This window comes from Bos mutus, chromosome 8, assembly GCF_027580195.1.
Source record: "Bos mutus isolate GX-2022 chromosome 8, NWIPB_WYAK_1.1, whole genome shotgun sequence".
Classification (NCBI taxonomy): domain Eukaryota; kingdom Metazoa; phylum Chordata; class Mammalia; order Artiodactyla; family Bovidae; genus Bos; species Bos mutus.
Window position 1 is genome coordinate 68,407,449 of NC_091624.1, and position 17,039 is coordinate 68,424,487.

Sequence of the window (17,039 nt, forward strand, 5' to 3'; positions counted from 1 at the left end):
ATAATATTAGAAGGCTTTTCTAACCAACAGGATGAAAAGCAGAACTATAGACATGAGGAAGAACTGGGCCAAGAAACAAATTGTTGGATTCATGGGATTTGTTCTTATTCTGAAAGTTAAATCTTTGTACTCTTACACTGTCTTGTTTGTGACAAGCCAGATTTGAGTAGTTTGTGACATTTCTATCAGCTGGATAAGAGGTTGTGGACATGACTACATTTCATCATATAAACCTTTATTTAGAGGAGCTGATGCTAGAGTAATGGTTTATGAAGCAGTTTTATTATTTATAGCTCTTTTTATTAGTCACAAGTCCTAAGTTTATTTCAGTTCCTTTTTTGTGGTTTTATCTGAGGGAATAGTTCTCTCTCCAAGGGATCCTATGCATTTTGGACATGATCTCTGTTAGATAAAATCAAGTGCTAGTCATGGGATTTTCTGAATTTAGTCTCACAATATTTGGTTTAGTTGATAAGTTCCATCAACTTTGCAAATAACTTTGTGAAAACATTGATTCAGCTTGTACTGCCAAAATTCCTGAGTCCCCTTTTTCTTGCATCAACATGTTAGCTGAAGGCATTTCAAGTGTTCTATACAGCAGGCACATTTAAGAGTCTCCTGAAAGAAAAGGGGAGAATATTCCTAGATTAGAAATATAAGTGAGTGACAGAGGGGATATTTCTAATAATTCATAAGCCCAGCTGCTTAATATCTTTAAAGCCTTAGTCACACACATCAGTTCTTACAGTCTTCTAACTAAAACATAAAAAGTTCCCTCTCCCTCTGCTCTCTGTCCTCCTCATCAGTGTCCTCCTCATCTTGGTGGATAGTCAGAGAGAGTATCCACCAAGAAACTTTCCTTTTCCCTAGCATTTCAGACTGATTGACCAGGATGCTTCATTCAAATCAGGACCACCCCCTGGAAATGTTTTTTGAGGCGGCCCATTTGGTATGTTCCCTCCCACTGTGAAACAAAGACTGATTTGTCTTCCCGTGACCTGGAGGCGCAGGTTGAAGTACCTACTGGCTTCATGCAGCATGTCCCCTAGCCAGTACTCCGCCTCTTCAGGTGGTGAGTCAGCCGGATGATACACTGATTTTTATAGCACAGCAGGGTGGAGACCTGGAAGTCCATAGACCAGTCAGGGAGGAGGGAATGGTTCTCATGTCAAACCATTCCAACAATGCAGCTTACAGGAAAAGATTGCAAAATTCTGAAGCCCTGTGCCACCAGATTTTTCCATTAGCACCACACTTTACACAGCTTTCAGCTCTGGCACAGAGACAGCTGTTTGGCAGTGTGAGGGGAAACGGTCATATCCCATCATTAGCTCTGTGGTCGGTTACCTGTCATCCTGTCCTGTAAGGAATCCCAGTAATTGTGAGTATCGCCTTCTACGTGCTGATATAACGAGCTGCGGATTCTCTGAAGGTGGTGCTCCGACATTAATTTGGGCACTAGAAAACAGCCTCTGGAACTTACACCACCCCAGGATACTGATTTTAAACGAAGAAATCCAAGACAGAAAAGTTTCCAGAAAGGTAAAGGGGGCTTAGATCTGGAGGCTTTTCCTCTAGGGTATTATCCTTTGGTTTTCTATCCTCTATACATTTTGATGATGAAAAGGTAGGCTTTCCAAATCATGGTCAATTGAAATGAACATGGTATGGTTTGGGAATTACTGGAAAGAATGATACAAAGCTCAGTAGAAATAATTCAGTTCAGTCAGTTCATTCATTCAGTAGCTCACTTTTGTATGACTATACAGAAATACACTTGGCAGAGGGCGCCTGTTTCCCTTCTTTGGTAAGGACCAACACTGGGGTTCTGTGAAAGTTGGTCTGTCTTTGGCCTTATTCTCACTACTTTGTGATTTTGTTTTATTAAGGATAGCTGACAAGATTAAGGATCTTTGAGCTTTCTAATACTTTTGTTATTTTTTCTGTCTCTCCAAACATTTTAGCTTTCAGTAACTTTAATCTCTGTTTTCTGCTCTGCACTCAGAGCCTTTGTGTTTGGCCTTATTTTGACAAAGTGAAAGAAAGTGAAGTTGCTCAGTCATTCCCCACGCTTTGCCACCCCATGGATAGTAGCCTGCAGCAAGTTCCTCCATCCATGGGATTTTCAAGGCAAGGGTACTGTAGTGGGTTGCCTTTCCTTCTCCAGGTAATCTTCCCAACCCAGGGATCGAACCCAGGTCTCTCACACTGTAGACAGATGCTTTACCATCTGAGCCACCAGGGAAGTCCTATTTTGACAAGTCATAGTCTATTTCTGTTTCTTCAGTCATGGTGCCTGCAGAAATCACGGTTGGCCTTCCCAGGCCTCTCTGACTCCAGGTAGTAAGAGAATAGCTCCGTCCAAAGTCATGTGAAAGAAGCAGAGGCTTTTCTGCCATCCCAGCTGCTACCTACCCTGTTCCCCTCTTAGTGGAGTTGCCCAAAGCACTGTTCTTTTGACCTGGCTGTCTTTCTCATATTTGTTCATATGAACCCTTCTTATGCTTCAAGTCCTGCTTTCTGTCACACCTCTTTCAATAAGTGTCCTCAGATACTCCCAATGTGAATTCACCCCTTCCTCTTCTTTATTTCTGGAGAGCTTTGTATCCTGTTAAATAGTCGCCATCACTCTCTTTTATGTAAGAGTTGTGGTTGTGTCTCACTCATCTGTACCTTTGAGGTCTTAAGAGGCAGGATTCATGTCATCTTCATCTTGGTATGATGGTATGCCCGTCGTGTCTTGCATTATACCCAAAATAGCCAATGTTCAACCAACAAAGGTTTACAGCCCACCTCCATGGTGCTGCCTTAACACTGGGCAGCTAATAGTAAGATACAGGCACAGTGCCTGCTTAGGAATCTGTGAGGTGAAGTTGAGCCCTGCCAGTTGCCATTCTTAAATTGTCATATGCTGGGCAATCTTCTCCCAGCTTGTTCACCTGGGTAGTGCCCTGTCATGAACAGGTGGTTTTCACTGTGTCACACATACTCACTTGCATTCTTCCTCCCCATACCTCACATCTAAGTGAAAGTTAATAGGATCTTCATTTTCTTCATCGTGTCCCCTAAGGTAGGCTTAAAATGGTATTGTCTGTTAAATGCCTTGGGTTCAGGTATGACGTGGTCATCCAGAGAGGAATATTGTCAGAGGCTGTTTGGGAAGCTTTTTCTAGCTCCCTTGACCTCTCTGTTTCTTTCTCTGTTAACAATCCAACCAGAGTGAGGAGGGGCTCCAATCAATTCCTTTTGCTTATTAGCTGCTCCGGTTTGGTGGACTGGTTGAAACTGGATGAGAACCTGAGCTGGTAACCTCTAAGGTGGGAGTATGGCCATTGGTCTACCTTCTTTCTCACCCGCAATTGTTTGGAAAAGGTCTCTGCAGATCTATCACCTCTTTTAGACGGACGGAAATAAACTGTCCTTGCTGCTTCATCATTTTACAGACTTTATAGTCTCTGTGGCAATTTCATTTAAAGTTTTAAATCTTTTAGTTTCAAGCCCCAGTTCACTATGTCATTTGGCTTTTTAAAATGTTGATTTCAAACCTTGGAAGAAAATATATTGTGAGAAAGTCTCTAGTTTAAATTTGATGAAATTAATAATCATGAGGCAACCCAGACCATAAAGAAAGCCTAACATGTAGAAATTCAGTGTGACTCCAGATTTAAGCCTTAAATATGTTTGGGGAAATGCACTTTGTTAGGTCAGGTTTAACAAAGACAAGATCCTTTTTTGGTCTTTTAGATTAGGCCCATCATACATAGCATCCTCTTCCTAATTTCACTTTCCCAACTGGAATCACACACCTCCGCTGGGGCACACCCTTTTCATGTTGATTGTGGCCTCTCCTTGGAAAATCTCCCTGATAATAAGTTTTAAATGCAGATCCTTCTAATCCAGGCAGCTAAAGGAGGAGTCCTCTTCCAACACCCAATGCTGTCCACACCTATGATGAGAAAGAGCTGTAAGTCCTTGCTAGACCTGTCCTAACCTTGTAATCCCCTTCAGGTCCTGTCAGCCCCCTCGGGCTAAGATGGAGGTGGGTGGAGAAGGAGCCTTGGTGATGAGGAAAGAAACTGCATACACTTTCTCAGTCATTGCAGTTCTCTTAGACACCCAGGTTTTAGTGTCACATCCCTTCACCAGTCTGGCAGGAAAGGATTACACAGCATAACAAGGTATTTGAATTCTTTAGGGGTTGAGGGGAAGTCTCAAATATAGCAGAAATAATGCAGGCCCTCCACGAGCATGATAGCAGAGCACCTTGCTATCAACCTGTCTCTTTTTAGGATAAAGACTTATAGGTCTTTTTGCACATTAAGATTACCTGTGAGAGAAATGGCAGTAGGGATCCTAGGCTCTTGTTTTGGTTGTTGTCTTTGTATTCAATGTGTTTCAACAAGGACTCTAGCAATTTCAAATGAGAGGGGGAAAACAGTTGGCCACCTGGAAAATGGGAGAAGGAAAGGGACAGAAACAGGATGAGATTGGATCCCAAATGGATATGGTGAAGTCCTTGCTTGGTATTAAACTGAGGCTTGGGAGTGCATTCTATTTGACAAACCCAAGGTCTTGTTTTAATTTGAATTAATGGCCAAGATTTTTACATTAAATAATTTCATATGAAAATTCCAGTTTCTTCAACTCTTGAAACGTCTTTCTGGATCACGAGTGTATACTTCCACAGGGCCATAGTCAACTGGAGAAGACACTTGCCTTCTAGTCTCTCCCAAACCCCTCCAAACTCCATCCTTTCCATTGTTAACCTGGATGCTAAAGGTTTTTGAACTTGTGATCTGACCCTGAGGCTACTTGAATTACTTAAGGGGCTGCCCCCATTTTGGCTGTCGGCTTCCTTTAAGCCAAGATGAAGGACACACTTAAGAGCTACAAAGTTCACAGCTGAGGTTCTCATCCCTGGCCGTGGCACAGACTCCTCTGTGAAGCTTCTAAACTGCTAATCCCCCTGGCCCCACCCTGGGGATTCTGATTCATCGGGGTGGAGATGGGGGGACAACTCAGCATTTTTGGAAACAGCCCCAGGTGCTTTGACTGTGCAGCAGGGTGGCGAACTTGAGGCATGGTGGGTGTCCGCTCTGACAGCTTCCAGCCTTGGCACTTCCCCTTGATTGGCAGAGCTGATGTTAGCATTGTCGCCCCCCTGGCCCAGAGTCTTACTTCAGCTGTGAAATGAGGGCATGGGCTCAGAGTCCTTGACATTATCATACAGTTCTTTAAAAGGAAACAAACACTTAAAGTGTGGCTCCTCTGGAAGGAATCACATTGAGCAAATGGGCCCTGGGCACCTGCAGTGCCGGGGGCACAACACTGGTTGAATGAAGAAGACAGGGGCTCCCATAAGTTTGTAGGGATGTCAGATGTGTGCACGAATCATATAGAGGAGAAAGCATGCTTCACTGAAAGCCTGGATGGAAGAGGTGACCCCACATTAGGATAAGGGACAGCTTCCAACAGAACTGATACTTTATTTAGTTGGTCTTTGCAAACTGGGAGAATTTTTGTCTGCAAAAATTGAGAAGCAGGTGGTGACACACCAGAAGAGGAAGGAACAAGCAAAAGTGTAGAAGTAGCATGTTCTTTCTCTTCCCCACCCTTCGGAAATGTCAGCTCCCTCCCCCCCAACACACTATTCTTTGCCCTCTCAGGGCTACAGGGAAGAGTGCATCGCTGTCCAGTACTGTGTCATATTAATGTATCAGTGGAGCAGCAGCATGGATGACATAAGCTTCCTCATAGGGTTGTCTTGAAGATGAGATGAGTTCATAGATGTACCAAGCCTTTGGAACAGTGCTGTACAGTGGGGAAGGATGCGTGTAAGGAGGGCTTTATGAAACTGACGATTCACGCACATTTGTGCTTTGTCTTTGAGACTCAAAGGGTTAAGAAGTTGGTAACAAGGAGAAAAGGAACACACTAGGGGAGGAAGGTGAATTCAGGCTGTGTCAGGAAATACGCACCTTAAGTTGTCCAAAATGTAATCCGTTGTTACTACTCAGTAGTTCATTTAGCTTTGGTTTTATCTCTAGACTAGGGGTCAGGCTCTCTGGGAGAAGAGTCTTGATGCAGTTAGCCTATTACATAAGCATCAGAAGTACTGTGGGTACCGATATGCTTGGCTACCATCCTGCACCACCATCCAGGGAGAAGGACCATTGGGACACTGCCCGCCAGCATGGTGTCATAGAAACCTTTGTCTGCAGCCCATTTCCCTTCTCACAGGGAGTCACTTTTGCTGGCTACTGCCCAGCTATCAGAGGAAAAACCCTGAGTACATCTTCATCCTCCCAGATCACATTCGGTGGCTTCTTTTGTATATAAATTAAGGTAGAGTAGAGACAGACAGGTGTGTCTTTCTCCCGACAGTGGGAACCTTTACAACTGATGCTTTTCAGGCAGAAGGAGCTCCTATTTTTAATTCTTCTCGCATCCCAACCTGTGTCATCCTTGATAAAGTGAAAGTGAAGTTGCTCAGTCATCTCTGACTCTTTGCAACCCCATGGACTATAGCCCACCAGGCTCCTCCATCCATGGAATTATCTAGGCAAGAGTACTGGAGTAGGTTGCCATTTCCTTCTCCGGGGATCTTCCCGACCCAGGAATCGAACCCGGGTCTCCCGCATTGTGGGCAGATGCTTTACCATCTGAGCCACCACCCAAATTGTCCTTGATAAAGGACTAGATGTTTATTTGCATACAGTGACTTTTTCTGTTAGACCTTGGCTTCATAGAAGCACACAGACAAAATAATTATATTCAACTGCTTTCCAGAATAAGCTCTGTTCTTACCAGAACACAATATTTATAAAATAAAAATTTAGCCGAATTTTTTTCCTTCCGGGAAAGGAATACTGCATTCAGATGCTTTTGTCTTCCTCAGTTTAATTCTTAAGAACAAGTCTTTTGATATTAATACTTAGTTTGGAATATATAATGTAACTAAATAATAACAAAATTTTTTCAGAAGCACAGAGGAGAAATTTTCTCTTCTAAATGATAAAATAATCCTAAGGAAATTTTAGGATGATGAATGTTTTCTAAAACTGAATTGTGGAGATGGGTAAATAACTGTATATATTAACTAAAACTCATCAAAAACTGTACACTTAAAATGGGTGAATTTTATGGTATGTAAATACCTCAACAAATTATAAAGTCCAGAAACAAGGGGGAAATTAGTCTAAATGTAGGTGTTGTTGGATAAAAACAAAAAATAATTTGGAATTTTTTTGATCCTCTATTTCAAAGTATCTGGCACTTGAAACTTTGTTCTTTATTAGTTTGTTATTTCTCTTTGAATCAGTTTATTTGGTGTAAAACAAGCCCAGATGAGTCCCACGTCATCTTAAAAAGTTTGATCTTTGTAGCTTCACACAGGAAAATGTCTGTTTCAAAAAGTGTACCAGGTGGAGCAGAGGGTGGAGTAACGTATTAAGTGGAGTGCGGTGAGATGTGTGCCAGCACTAAGGTGAACCAGTTAGACACTGCAGATCCAGGGGATTCTTGTAAAACTGCCTCTCTCCTCATAGCTGTCCTCTGTTTTGAATTCTTTAAAATGGGCCCTTTAGAGTCCTCCTTAATCTTTGTTAATCTCCATTTTACTGTTTAGAACTGGCTTTGCTTGTTTGCCCTGTAGAGTTCAGTCAATCTTATTCCACTAGAATCAGTCACATTTACCCAGTGTACTTAGGCACACAGGTGAAGAACAGATTTAAAAGGACTTTTTCTCTCTCTTTTTTTAGGTGATGAATTTAAACCATTAGAGGGACAGATGATTCTTACTAGATTTTTAAAACAGAAACAAAACATCACTTAAAAACATTATCCCCCTAAAACAGAATGCACTTGTTCGGGAACTAATTCTGTGTCTTTGAAAGTCATATGATCCAGTTGGGATAAAATTTTTAAGGAACTATGAAGAAGAAAAAAAAAAAAGGTTTGGGTCTGTGGTTTACCAATGTGAGTGTTTTTAGCCTTCAAATTGCATGTTGCAATAAATAAGAATGAATCAAGAAAAGGAATCACTCGCTTCCAGCTGATCCTGGGTTCAGCATAGCACTGAATCATTTCCTCCATAGTCCAGCCCTGCGCACTGGCTCAGGTCGTGACTGGGAGCTTTTCTCAGCCCTGGCTGGTTTAGAGGAGGAGGGACCAAGTCAGCAGGAAGAATGAGGAAACATTTGCTGCCTTTCTGTCTGTGTTCTTCCAAGAGTTAGCAGGTATTACAGCTGCATTTCTAGGGCAGCATTTCATGTGTCTGAGGAATATGAGCATAGTTTGTTTGAAAAACTGGAAGGAGCCTGGGAGAGACCTGTCTTCACCTCTGTGTTGCTGAGACCCTTGTAGTGGTTCTGTTCGTCGGTAGTTTTTGCTGTCTCACTGAGGCCGAGAGTCCTGGAATTAAACCCCATGGCCAGCAGGCTGTTAGTCAGGAAATTCCAAATGGGTATAAATAAATGCTCTGCGGCAGCTCCTGGGCTCTTTGCCTGCTAACGTGTGCAGGCCCTATAACGCTGAGGGAAGTGGGCCCAAGACTTGGCTTCCTGCTGGCTGAAAATCAGTTATTTTGTTTCTGGGTGGGTAAGTAAGAAAATCCCCAAAAAATAAAAACAGAGGAGAGTGTGACGTGTGGGTGGGGGTTGGTGAAATATAAACTCAAGCTCTGTATGTTATGAAAAATATTTGCTTTTCTTACAGACTGGAAAGAATAACTCAGTCCTGGATTTTTGGTTCAGTGACAGTTTCAGCTTTAGCCATGGCTCTAACATAAAGATGTCATTGTCATGGGAATGAGAGGTTGCATTTATATATATATGCTAAGGTTTGAGTTCTTGGCTTGCTTAACTCCCAGAGTTTCCTTTCTTGTTGTTAACTCCATTTTTGGTCATTTGTTTTCAGCTGTTTTTCTAATGAGCTGCTCAGTGTGCCTTGAAGTTGGTTTCTTTTTCTTATGTAAACATGGTAAAACAAAATAAGGGCTAGCCTCTCCCACCTCGCCAAAAGGCATAATGTTTTGTTAGAAAAGCCTTTCTGTCCCAAAGTTCCCTAGCTTTGGGAACCTAGTGCTGGTTCTCTGCTTTTCACAGAATTATCCTCTGAACTGGCACATTTCCTATGTACGCTTAGAGCAGTGTGTTATTTTTGAAGAAAGTTTGGAAAACAGCATTTAGTCCCCAAGCTAGTTCCCTTCTGTGCATGCGTGATAAATTTAGGCTCTAGTTCAGCAGTTCAGTCTTCAAATCAGATGGTGGACATGAGAAGACAGCACTGCTGAGGCTGTGAGAACAAGCCCTAAAGAGCCCAGGCATCTCAACTATTAGGAGACAGATTCTGGGTAGAGCTGCTGCATCTTCCATTTGGCACTGAGCACTGGAGAAGAGGGCCATTGTGTGACCCTCATGGCCTCTGTAATGTCACACGCCTCCTTGCTGCAATGTGTCCTCCATTTTCAGGAACTGTGACCCTTTCCATTTTCTTTCCTCTCACTGCTCACCTGCAGCCTGGCTTCGAAACTCCTAAGACCTACCCAGGGTGGGACTGATGATACAGCAAAAGGAAGCTGCCTTTGGGGATTGTTAGGTTGTGTTAGCTGTTACCTTGAAGCTGGAAAGTGCTGCAAATGGAGGGGGCTCTAGAGAGCAAGGCCCCTGGCTCCATCTGCCTGAGTTCATCTGGCCTGACAGCTGCTTCAGTTAATTCCTTTCTTCACTTGATCACTTAGCAGGTGATGTTATGGAACTTTGTGTGAAGTATAGTGAGAGGGTCGTGGTCTGGACGCAACCTTTGGAAATCATTGAGTTACACCAACATTCTCATTTTATACATACAGACCTTGTTGCTGCATGTGTGATTCCAGACCCTTGCTGCCCATTGCTGGTCTGTGAACTCAGAAGTATTTATAGCTCCTGTACTTGTTTTATGAAAAAATCATACCATCTCCCCAATCTGGACAACTGCATGGAAGTGCATTCAGTGGTTCTACAATGCACATCTGTGCATAGTGTGTTAAAAAATGTTCTGCTCTTATGACCTAACTAGAGAGAGAATAGGATAGTTCATAAAGATCAGTGCTTACCTTTGTCCTCTTATTGTGTTGTTGTTGTTGTTCAGTTGTGTCCAACTCTTTGCCACCCCATGGACTGCAGCATGCCAGGCTTCCCTGTCCTTCACCGTCTCCCTGAGTTTGCTCCAACTCATGTTCATTGAGTCAGTCATGCCATCCAACCATCTTGTCCTCTGTTGTCCCCTTCTTCTCCTGCCCTCATTCTTTCCCAGCATCAGGGTCTTTTTCAGTGAGTCGGCTCTTCTCATCAGGTACCCAAAGTATTAGAGATCAGCTTCAGCATCAGTCCTTCCAATGAATATTCAGGGTTGATTTTCTTTAGGGTTAACTGGTTTGATATTGTAAGAAGAAAATATTTCCTCTTGGTTATATTTTTAAAGGTTGGAGAAGTCTGTCTGCTTTTGCTTTTGTTTTATATTACCTCCTCCCTATGTATAATTGATACTGGAGTAGGGCTCTCTCTATACTTCACCAGCATCCACACTCCACTCACCCTGAGCCCTGGTGTGCACACACAGACACATGCACCTCCGCTGCAGGGCCCAGCCAGCATCTCCTTCAGCCAGCAGAAACCAGGTAGACCTCAAGATTTTAGCAGACTCATTTATTTGATTTTGAAAAATATCACAGACACCTCAAACCCTAGCTCCATGGGCAGGGAGGAAAAAAGCAGGGTGGAAGAGAGGAGTTCTGGACTAGTATTCCAGGAGTGTATGCTTCACCAAACACTGGAGGGTGATCCAATAATAGTAAATAATAATAGACCACAGACCTAACTCTGAGTGCTCCACAATAACACTGTGAAGCAGGTCTATTATTTTCCCAGTTATATAGTTGGAGTAGAATCTAACTTGCCAACAGAAAGTGGCAGCGCCAGGTTTCAAACCCAGGCACTGTGGTCCCAGAGTATCTGATTTTAATCACTACAGCTCTTCCTCCCAGACTTAACTAAATGGTACATGCCTAGGCATGAGGCTTTTCATTTCAGCAAATACTGAGCATGCTATGTGCCAAGCACTGTGCTAGGCCTTGAGGGATAGAAAAATAAGTATTAATTGGTTTCTGTCCCCCAGCACACCTGCAGTCTGGGGGGTAAGACAGGCATGTGCCTGGTACTCATAGCACAGGTCAGTGTGTTAACAAAGTGTTCCAGGAGGATGGAGGGGAGAAGGTGACCATTTCTTCCCAGGACAGAGCAATTAGGAATAAGAGAAGACTCTGCAAATGATGGGAAATTTGGGGTTGGGCCCCAGTTGTGATCAGTGGAAGAGTCTGGGGAAGGGCATGCTCAGAAGAGGGAACAGAGTGAACGAAGGCAGAGAGGCTTGAAAGTGCCTTGGTATGTTGAGGTTCTGGGAGGAAGAGGGGTTGGGGACTGGGAAGTGCTGGATTGGGCCAAATTGTTGAAGACTTTTAATGCGACAGAAATGAACTTTGGAACTCTGTTTTCTGTAATGGGGCTCTTGGCAACCAATCTGCAAGATTAATATTTGAGAAGTCCCTGCAAGTTTCCAGGGATACCTCAAACAAATGTAAAATTCCTCAAAGAATATGTAATATAGGAGCGCAGAGACATTAGTCTTGATAAAAAACAGATTGCTCTGTTTGCATATGAGCAGCAGCAGATTGGCTGTGCTCCCCGGTGACTGGCTGACTGCTCTCACGTACCCCAGAGACACTGGAGGCACAAGTAGAGGAAGGTTATCATCATCTACATTTATGTAATTTATTTTGAAATAATTTCAACTTAGAGAAAATTCATGAAAGAACTCTCTTGCCTCCTTCACCTACCTTCAGATTCTCAAGTGGTTAATATTTTGCCATATTTGCTTCGTCTCTTTCTGTATGTATACATGTACTTGTATGTGTGGGTATATATATAAAGACATGCTTTTGTCATATCTCTTTAATCTCCTTCAATCTGAAATAGCTCTTAGCCTTTCTTTGATGACCTTGACAGTTTTAAAAGGAGAGACCTGGGGATTCCCTGGCAGTTCAGTGGTTAGGACTACATGCTTCCACTACCAGAGTCCTGATTTCAGTCCCCAGTTGGGGAACTAAGATCCTGCAAGCTGTGTGGCATGGCCTAAAGAAAGATAGGGACCTGTCCTTTTTGTGCGATGTCTTTCAGGTAAATCTGTTGACATGTCCAGATTTAGGCCATACCTTCCAAGCAGAAACCCAGGAGGACTGATCCTGTGCTTTCTCAGAGCAGGGCCTCAGGGACTTGTGATTGTAGCCTTTATCACCTAGTCCACATGGTTCTTGATCAGCTTTCTGCTCCACAGTATCACCATTTTCTCCTTAGTGATCGAAAGCTGTTTTGTGTGAGGCATCCTGAGGCCAAAATTCCTGTTCTTCAGTAGGAAGTCTGTACACACTAGATTCAGCATCCGTTGATTCCTGCTTGAGTCACGTACTGTTACAATGGTTGTTAAATGGTGATTTACTGTTTTCATAACTCTTTATTTATTGAACTGTAAGTTGGAACTCTGTTATATATTTCTTATGGCATTATGGACTCATAGATACCTGATTTATTCAGTGGACTGTCATCTGCTACTATCATTAATCCTATTATTTTGATGCCCAAATTATCCCAGGTTTGGACAGTAGAACCCAAAAGTGAGTTTGGGAGCTAACTAGACCCCTGACACTCTTTAAATAGCTACTCTGATGTGTGCTGACAACTGAGATAAATAAGGAGTAGGTAGAACCTGCTGTCTGAGTTCAAACAATAGGGGTCCCCTGCAGCAAGATCCTTGTCAGGCAGGCAGAGAGAGCACTCAGGTGGTTAGAGGGCAGCTGATGTGAAATTAATTCAGCTTGTCAGAGACCTCGTGGTGGGTAGAAGTCTTGAATTTTCAGGATGTATTGCTTACATTCTCCCAGACCGTATTCTCTATCTTTAGCCTTCCCTTGGGTAACTCAGCCCCTGATCAGCGTGGGCAGAGAATCAGGGGCTGAAGCTGGGAGCACTGCAGGTCTGCACTAGCATGCCGCCCATCTGTCCCTCTCTCCTCCGCTTGGACACTTGCGGACCCAGGACGCTTGCTGGCTGCCAGGGTCAGCCAGCTTTGCTTCACAGACATCTTTGGCCCCTGCTGTGCCCATTTTAGTTTCAAATATGGAGCAAGTTTGTGCTCTGCATCTCAACAAGCTCAATCAGGGCCTGCATTCCCTAAAATGTCCTCTCTTCTTTCTTCCTGCCCTCACTCATGCCACCCATCTGTCCCTCCCAGATTAGATTTATTGTACTTAAATCACCTTCTGAAAAGGAAATCCCATCATTTTTCTCTACAGTGAGTCATCCATTGGTTTAAAGAAAATATTTTCTTTCTTATTAGCAGAATGAGGTCAAGGATAGAGCCCCAGAGGATGAATACAAAAACCCAATCCCTGTCTGCAGCTCTGCCCAGAGGAGTTGAGATACGTCAGGCCTTCTCTGTTTCCCGCTGAACAGCTTAGGGGGGAGACGTGGGCCACAGACTGCCCCCAAACACAGGCAGGCTTTTAAGTTCTCCTTGTTTTAACACTAAGGCTAACACTTATTACCTAGTTCAGTAATTAAAACTCACGCAATGCAAAGGAATTTGCGATACCACAAGAAAAATTCATAGGGACATGAACAGTCTGTGGAAACTGAATGGAGATTGCTGAAGAGAATTTTAATACATACTTCAGCATCTAGCCAGAGCAGTCTTGCTAAGATACAAGTCTCACCGTTTTACTCCTGTGTTCAGTAGCTCCCTGACGCACTTGAGAACTACAAACCTGACGCACAGGGACCTCTGTGACGGGGGCTTGGTCCCCTCTCTGCCTCACTTCGTGTTCTCTTTATCATGCAAAGCTCTTCTCAGTTCCTAAAAGTGGCAGGTTTCACATACACTGTTTTCTCCACCTAGAATTTCTCCCATCTTGGTCTCCCTGGCAAATATCCCTCAACCCCCACAAACACGCACACACTTAGCCCAGTGGACCCCTCAAATACAGCACCCTGGCAGAACACTCTCTATGCCCAGCCCAGGTGGGGGTTCCTGCTCTGTCCTCACATACCTCCTGGACTTTAGTCTCACAGCACTTATCATAGTTGTTAGTTTTTTATGCATCCTTTGTTTCCTAGAGTTCACAAGTTCTATCCAGGTAGGCTCTCTGTCCCTTTTGATTTACTCCTAGCAGTGTTTGCTGCATGGTAGGTTCTTAATAAATACCTACTGAATGAAAGAATAAACCCATCTTTCAGCCTGACAATTGCAGCTTCCCTAGGTCAACATTCCGTCTCTGGGGTGTGGGGACAGGTAGACCTGGAATGTGGGACCAGGATGAAAAGGAGCAGTGATGGGAGACAGCGGAATGTGTGTGGGGACAAGTTACAAACGCAGAGATAAGAACAGCTGTGAGGAGATCTGAAGATGTAGGGGAAGAAGCCAGAAGCAGTAGTGAAGAGTTCCAGATATAAGAAACAACAGCACATTATAACTTAGTCATATAAACAAACCAAGCCTGTAAAACTGAGTTATGTTGAGCTGGTATTTCCCATGAACTTCTGGCAGCCACTTTTGCTTTCCTTCATGTTGTCATTTTATTTGAAGAAAGCATATTTGAGTAGCCGTTTAAAGCAGCTACAACCCAAGAGAAGTCTAGGTGAAATCAAGTAGGTAATATAAACTTCACAGAACAGGAATTCAGGCTTTATAGAACCAGCCCTGACTTCTAATAGGTGCTTATCATTTGAATGAATGATTGGATGGATAAGGGAAAAATGCAGACAGAAAAACAATTCTTTGGTAATTGGAAGAGCAAGAGAAAAATCTCATTGGCCATACACTCTTGGAAAAAAACAGAAGGAACACTTACATTGTTATGCTTTTCATTGTGTATTCTCTAACAAATAGGGTTTCCCGTAGATTTTGGTATGAGAAGCTCCTTGGATCTCAGTCTTAATTTGAACAGTGTCATCAGAACTTTTCCTGTTAAACCTGTCTAGAAGGAGCTGTTCCACATCATTGTCTTCTCCGTCCCCTGCTCCATGCCAGGGAGAGTTGATTTGCTAACTCAATTACTTTCATACTCTGAGTAATTAACTCCATGAGAACTTCTCTCTCATCAAGTTCATCTCAGAGTTGATCCTACTGCTTTTCTTCCCTGCCTCTCAGCCTCAGCTGATGTTGAGTCTTTTTGACTGCTTTAAACAGCAGGATGCTTGCACTCTGCTGCTTTTAAGTATGGGAATCTGTGTTTAATTATGTGCTTCTTGGGGACTGACTCAGCTCTTTAAGCAAAAATCTTCATGCTTCATGTGAGAGGGGACAATACAGTAATAGGAATTAGCAGAGTTCTTCAGTTTCAATAGTCAGGTAGAATATCTGCTGAAGAAAAACATAAAAGAGTGTTGGCACATGGGTGCAATTATTTTTCATGGCACCACTAGTCAGTAATTGGGCCTAGAGTATGCAGTGGTGAAACCAGGACAAAGAAGTCTTTGTATCCTAATTAATAGATAGAGTAATAATATCAAAGTTTTGCCCATTTAAAAGTCCACCAGGACGTATTATTTCGTAAACCTCCAGTTCTTTTTACTCAGAGTAAAGAATGGCTCACTGTGGTAGGGTGTATAGAAAAGTATTTACTGGTTTCTGGCTCAAAATTGGCATTTTTATTACCCTGTCACTTAAGCATGATGCTGTGGTCCTGCTGAAAAATGGAAGACTTGAAGAACACAGCTTATATAGTCAAATTTTCAGTTGCTATATGAATGTTTTGCTCCTGCTCAGCGTCTTTAGTAGAGGCACTCTCAGCCTCAACAGCACAGTCTGCCCTTAGTATCCTCAGGAGATTGATTCCAAGACCCTCAGGGACAGCAGAACCACTGGTGCTCCAGTCCCTTGTATAAAATGACATGGCACAGTCGACAGTCTCTGTCTATAGGTTTCGTATCCACAAATTCAGAGGGCTGACTGTACTGACCTTTTGGACCGGGTAATTCTTTGTAGAGGAAGGTAGGACTGTCCTGAGCATTGTAGGCTGTTAGCAGCATCCTGGCCTCTACCCACTAGAAGCCAGGAGCACCCCCTTCTTCTAGTTGTGACAAGCAAAATTGTCTCTGCTGCTGCTGCTGCTGAGTCGCTTCAGTCGTGTCTGACTCTGTGCGACCCCATAGACGGTGGCCCACCAGGCTCCCCTGTCCCTGTGATTCTCCAGGCAAGAACACTGGAGGGGGTTGCCATTTCCTTCTCCAATGCATGAAAGGGGAAAGTGAAAGTAAAGTCGCTTCAGTCGTGTCCGACTCTTCGCGACCCAATGGTCTGCAGCCTACCAGGCTCCTCCGTCCATGGGATTTTCCAGGCAAGAGTACTGGAGTGGGGTGCCATTGCGTCTCTAGAGTTTGCCAAATATCTCCCAGGGGGCAAAATCACCCCCAGTTAAGAAACACCACTAGCAGGTTAGTACTCCCAGACTAGTTTCTTACCTTCTAATCTTCTACCTCCTGGCCACTACATTACTTTTTATGTCTTCCCAAACCAAATATTATTTGGACATTAAATTTAGCTTCTTTGAAAAGTTGAAACCATATAATATGTCATGAATCTAAACGAAATGACTTTTGAAACAGCCAAATCTCAATTTCACTTTGTTAATGCAGAAAAATTGCAAGGAACATTTCGAATTGTTCTTGAGTCTGTGCACTAGCTCTGTCACAGAGCACTAGTTTTATAGCTGGTGAGTATATAAAGAGTAGAATTACCATCAGTTTGTTGTTTTCAGCTTTTCTCTGAATACTTTGGGATCTGGTCTGGACTTAGGAAGCTGTCTCCAGTTGGTGCTGTCACATTTGGTGTTTGGTTTCCCCAGTTTGCAAACTGTGCAAACTGGGTTAGGGGATAGAAGATGCAAGAGGGACTCTGACCTTTGGTGTCTAGGAAGTAGGTCAACCCTGAAGAGCCACGTAGAGCACTAT

General features: G+C 43.3%; 1 protein-coding gene across 8 annotated transcripts in view; it reads left to right on the top strand.

Moving 5' to 3' along the window:
* KANK1 (KN motif and ankyrin repeat domains 1) overlaps window positions 1–17,039 on the top strand; it is a 214,971-nt gene that overhangs the window by 161,173 nt on the left and 36,759 nt on the right. For 2 of the 8 annotated variants that reach the window (XM_070375806.1, XM_070375814.1), the window contains exon 1: window positions 8,465–8,598. The exons of 5 other annotated variants lie outside the window; for them this stretch is intronic. In XM_070375806.1, the coding sequence (XP_070231907.1) occupies window positions 8,475–8,598 (124 nt within the window). In that variant the 5' untranslated portion in view covers window positions 8,465–8,474. Of the gene's footprint in view, window positions 1–8,463; window positions 8,599–17,039 lie in introns of those variants that run through there. One more of the 8 variants, XM_070375807.1, reaches the window with a different exon arrangement.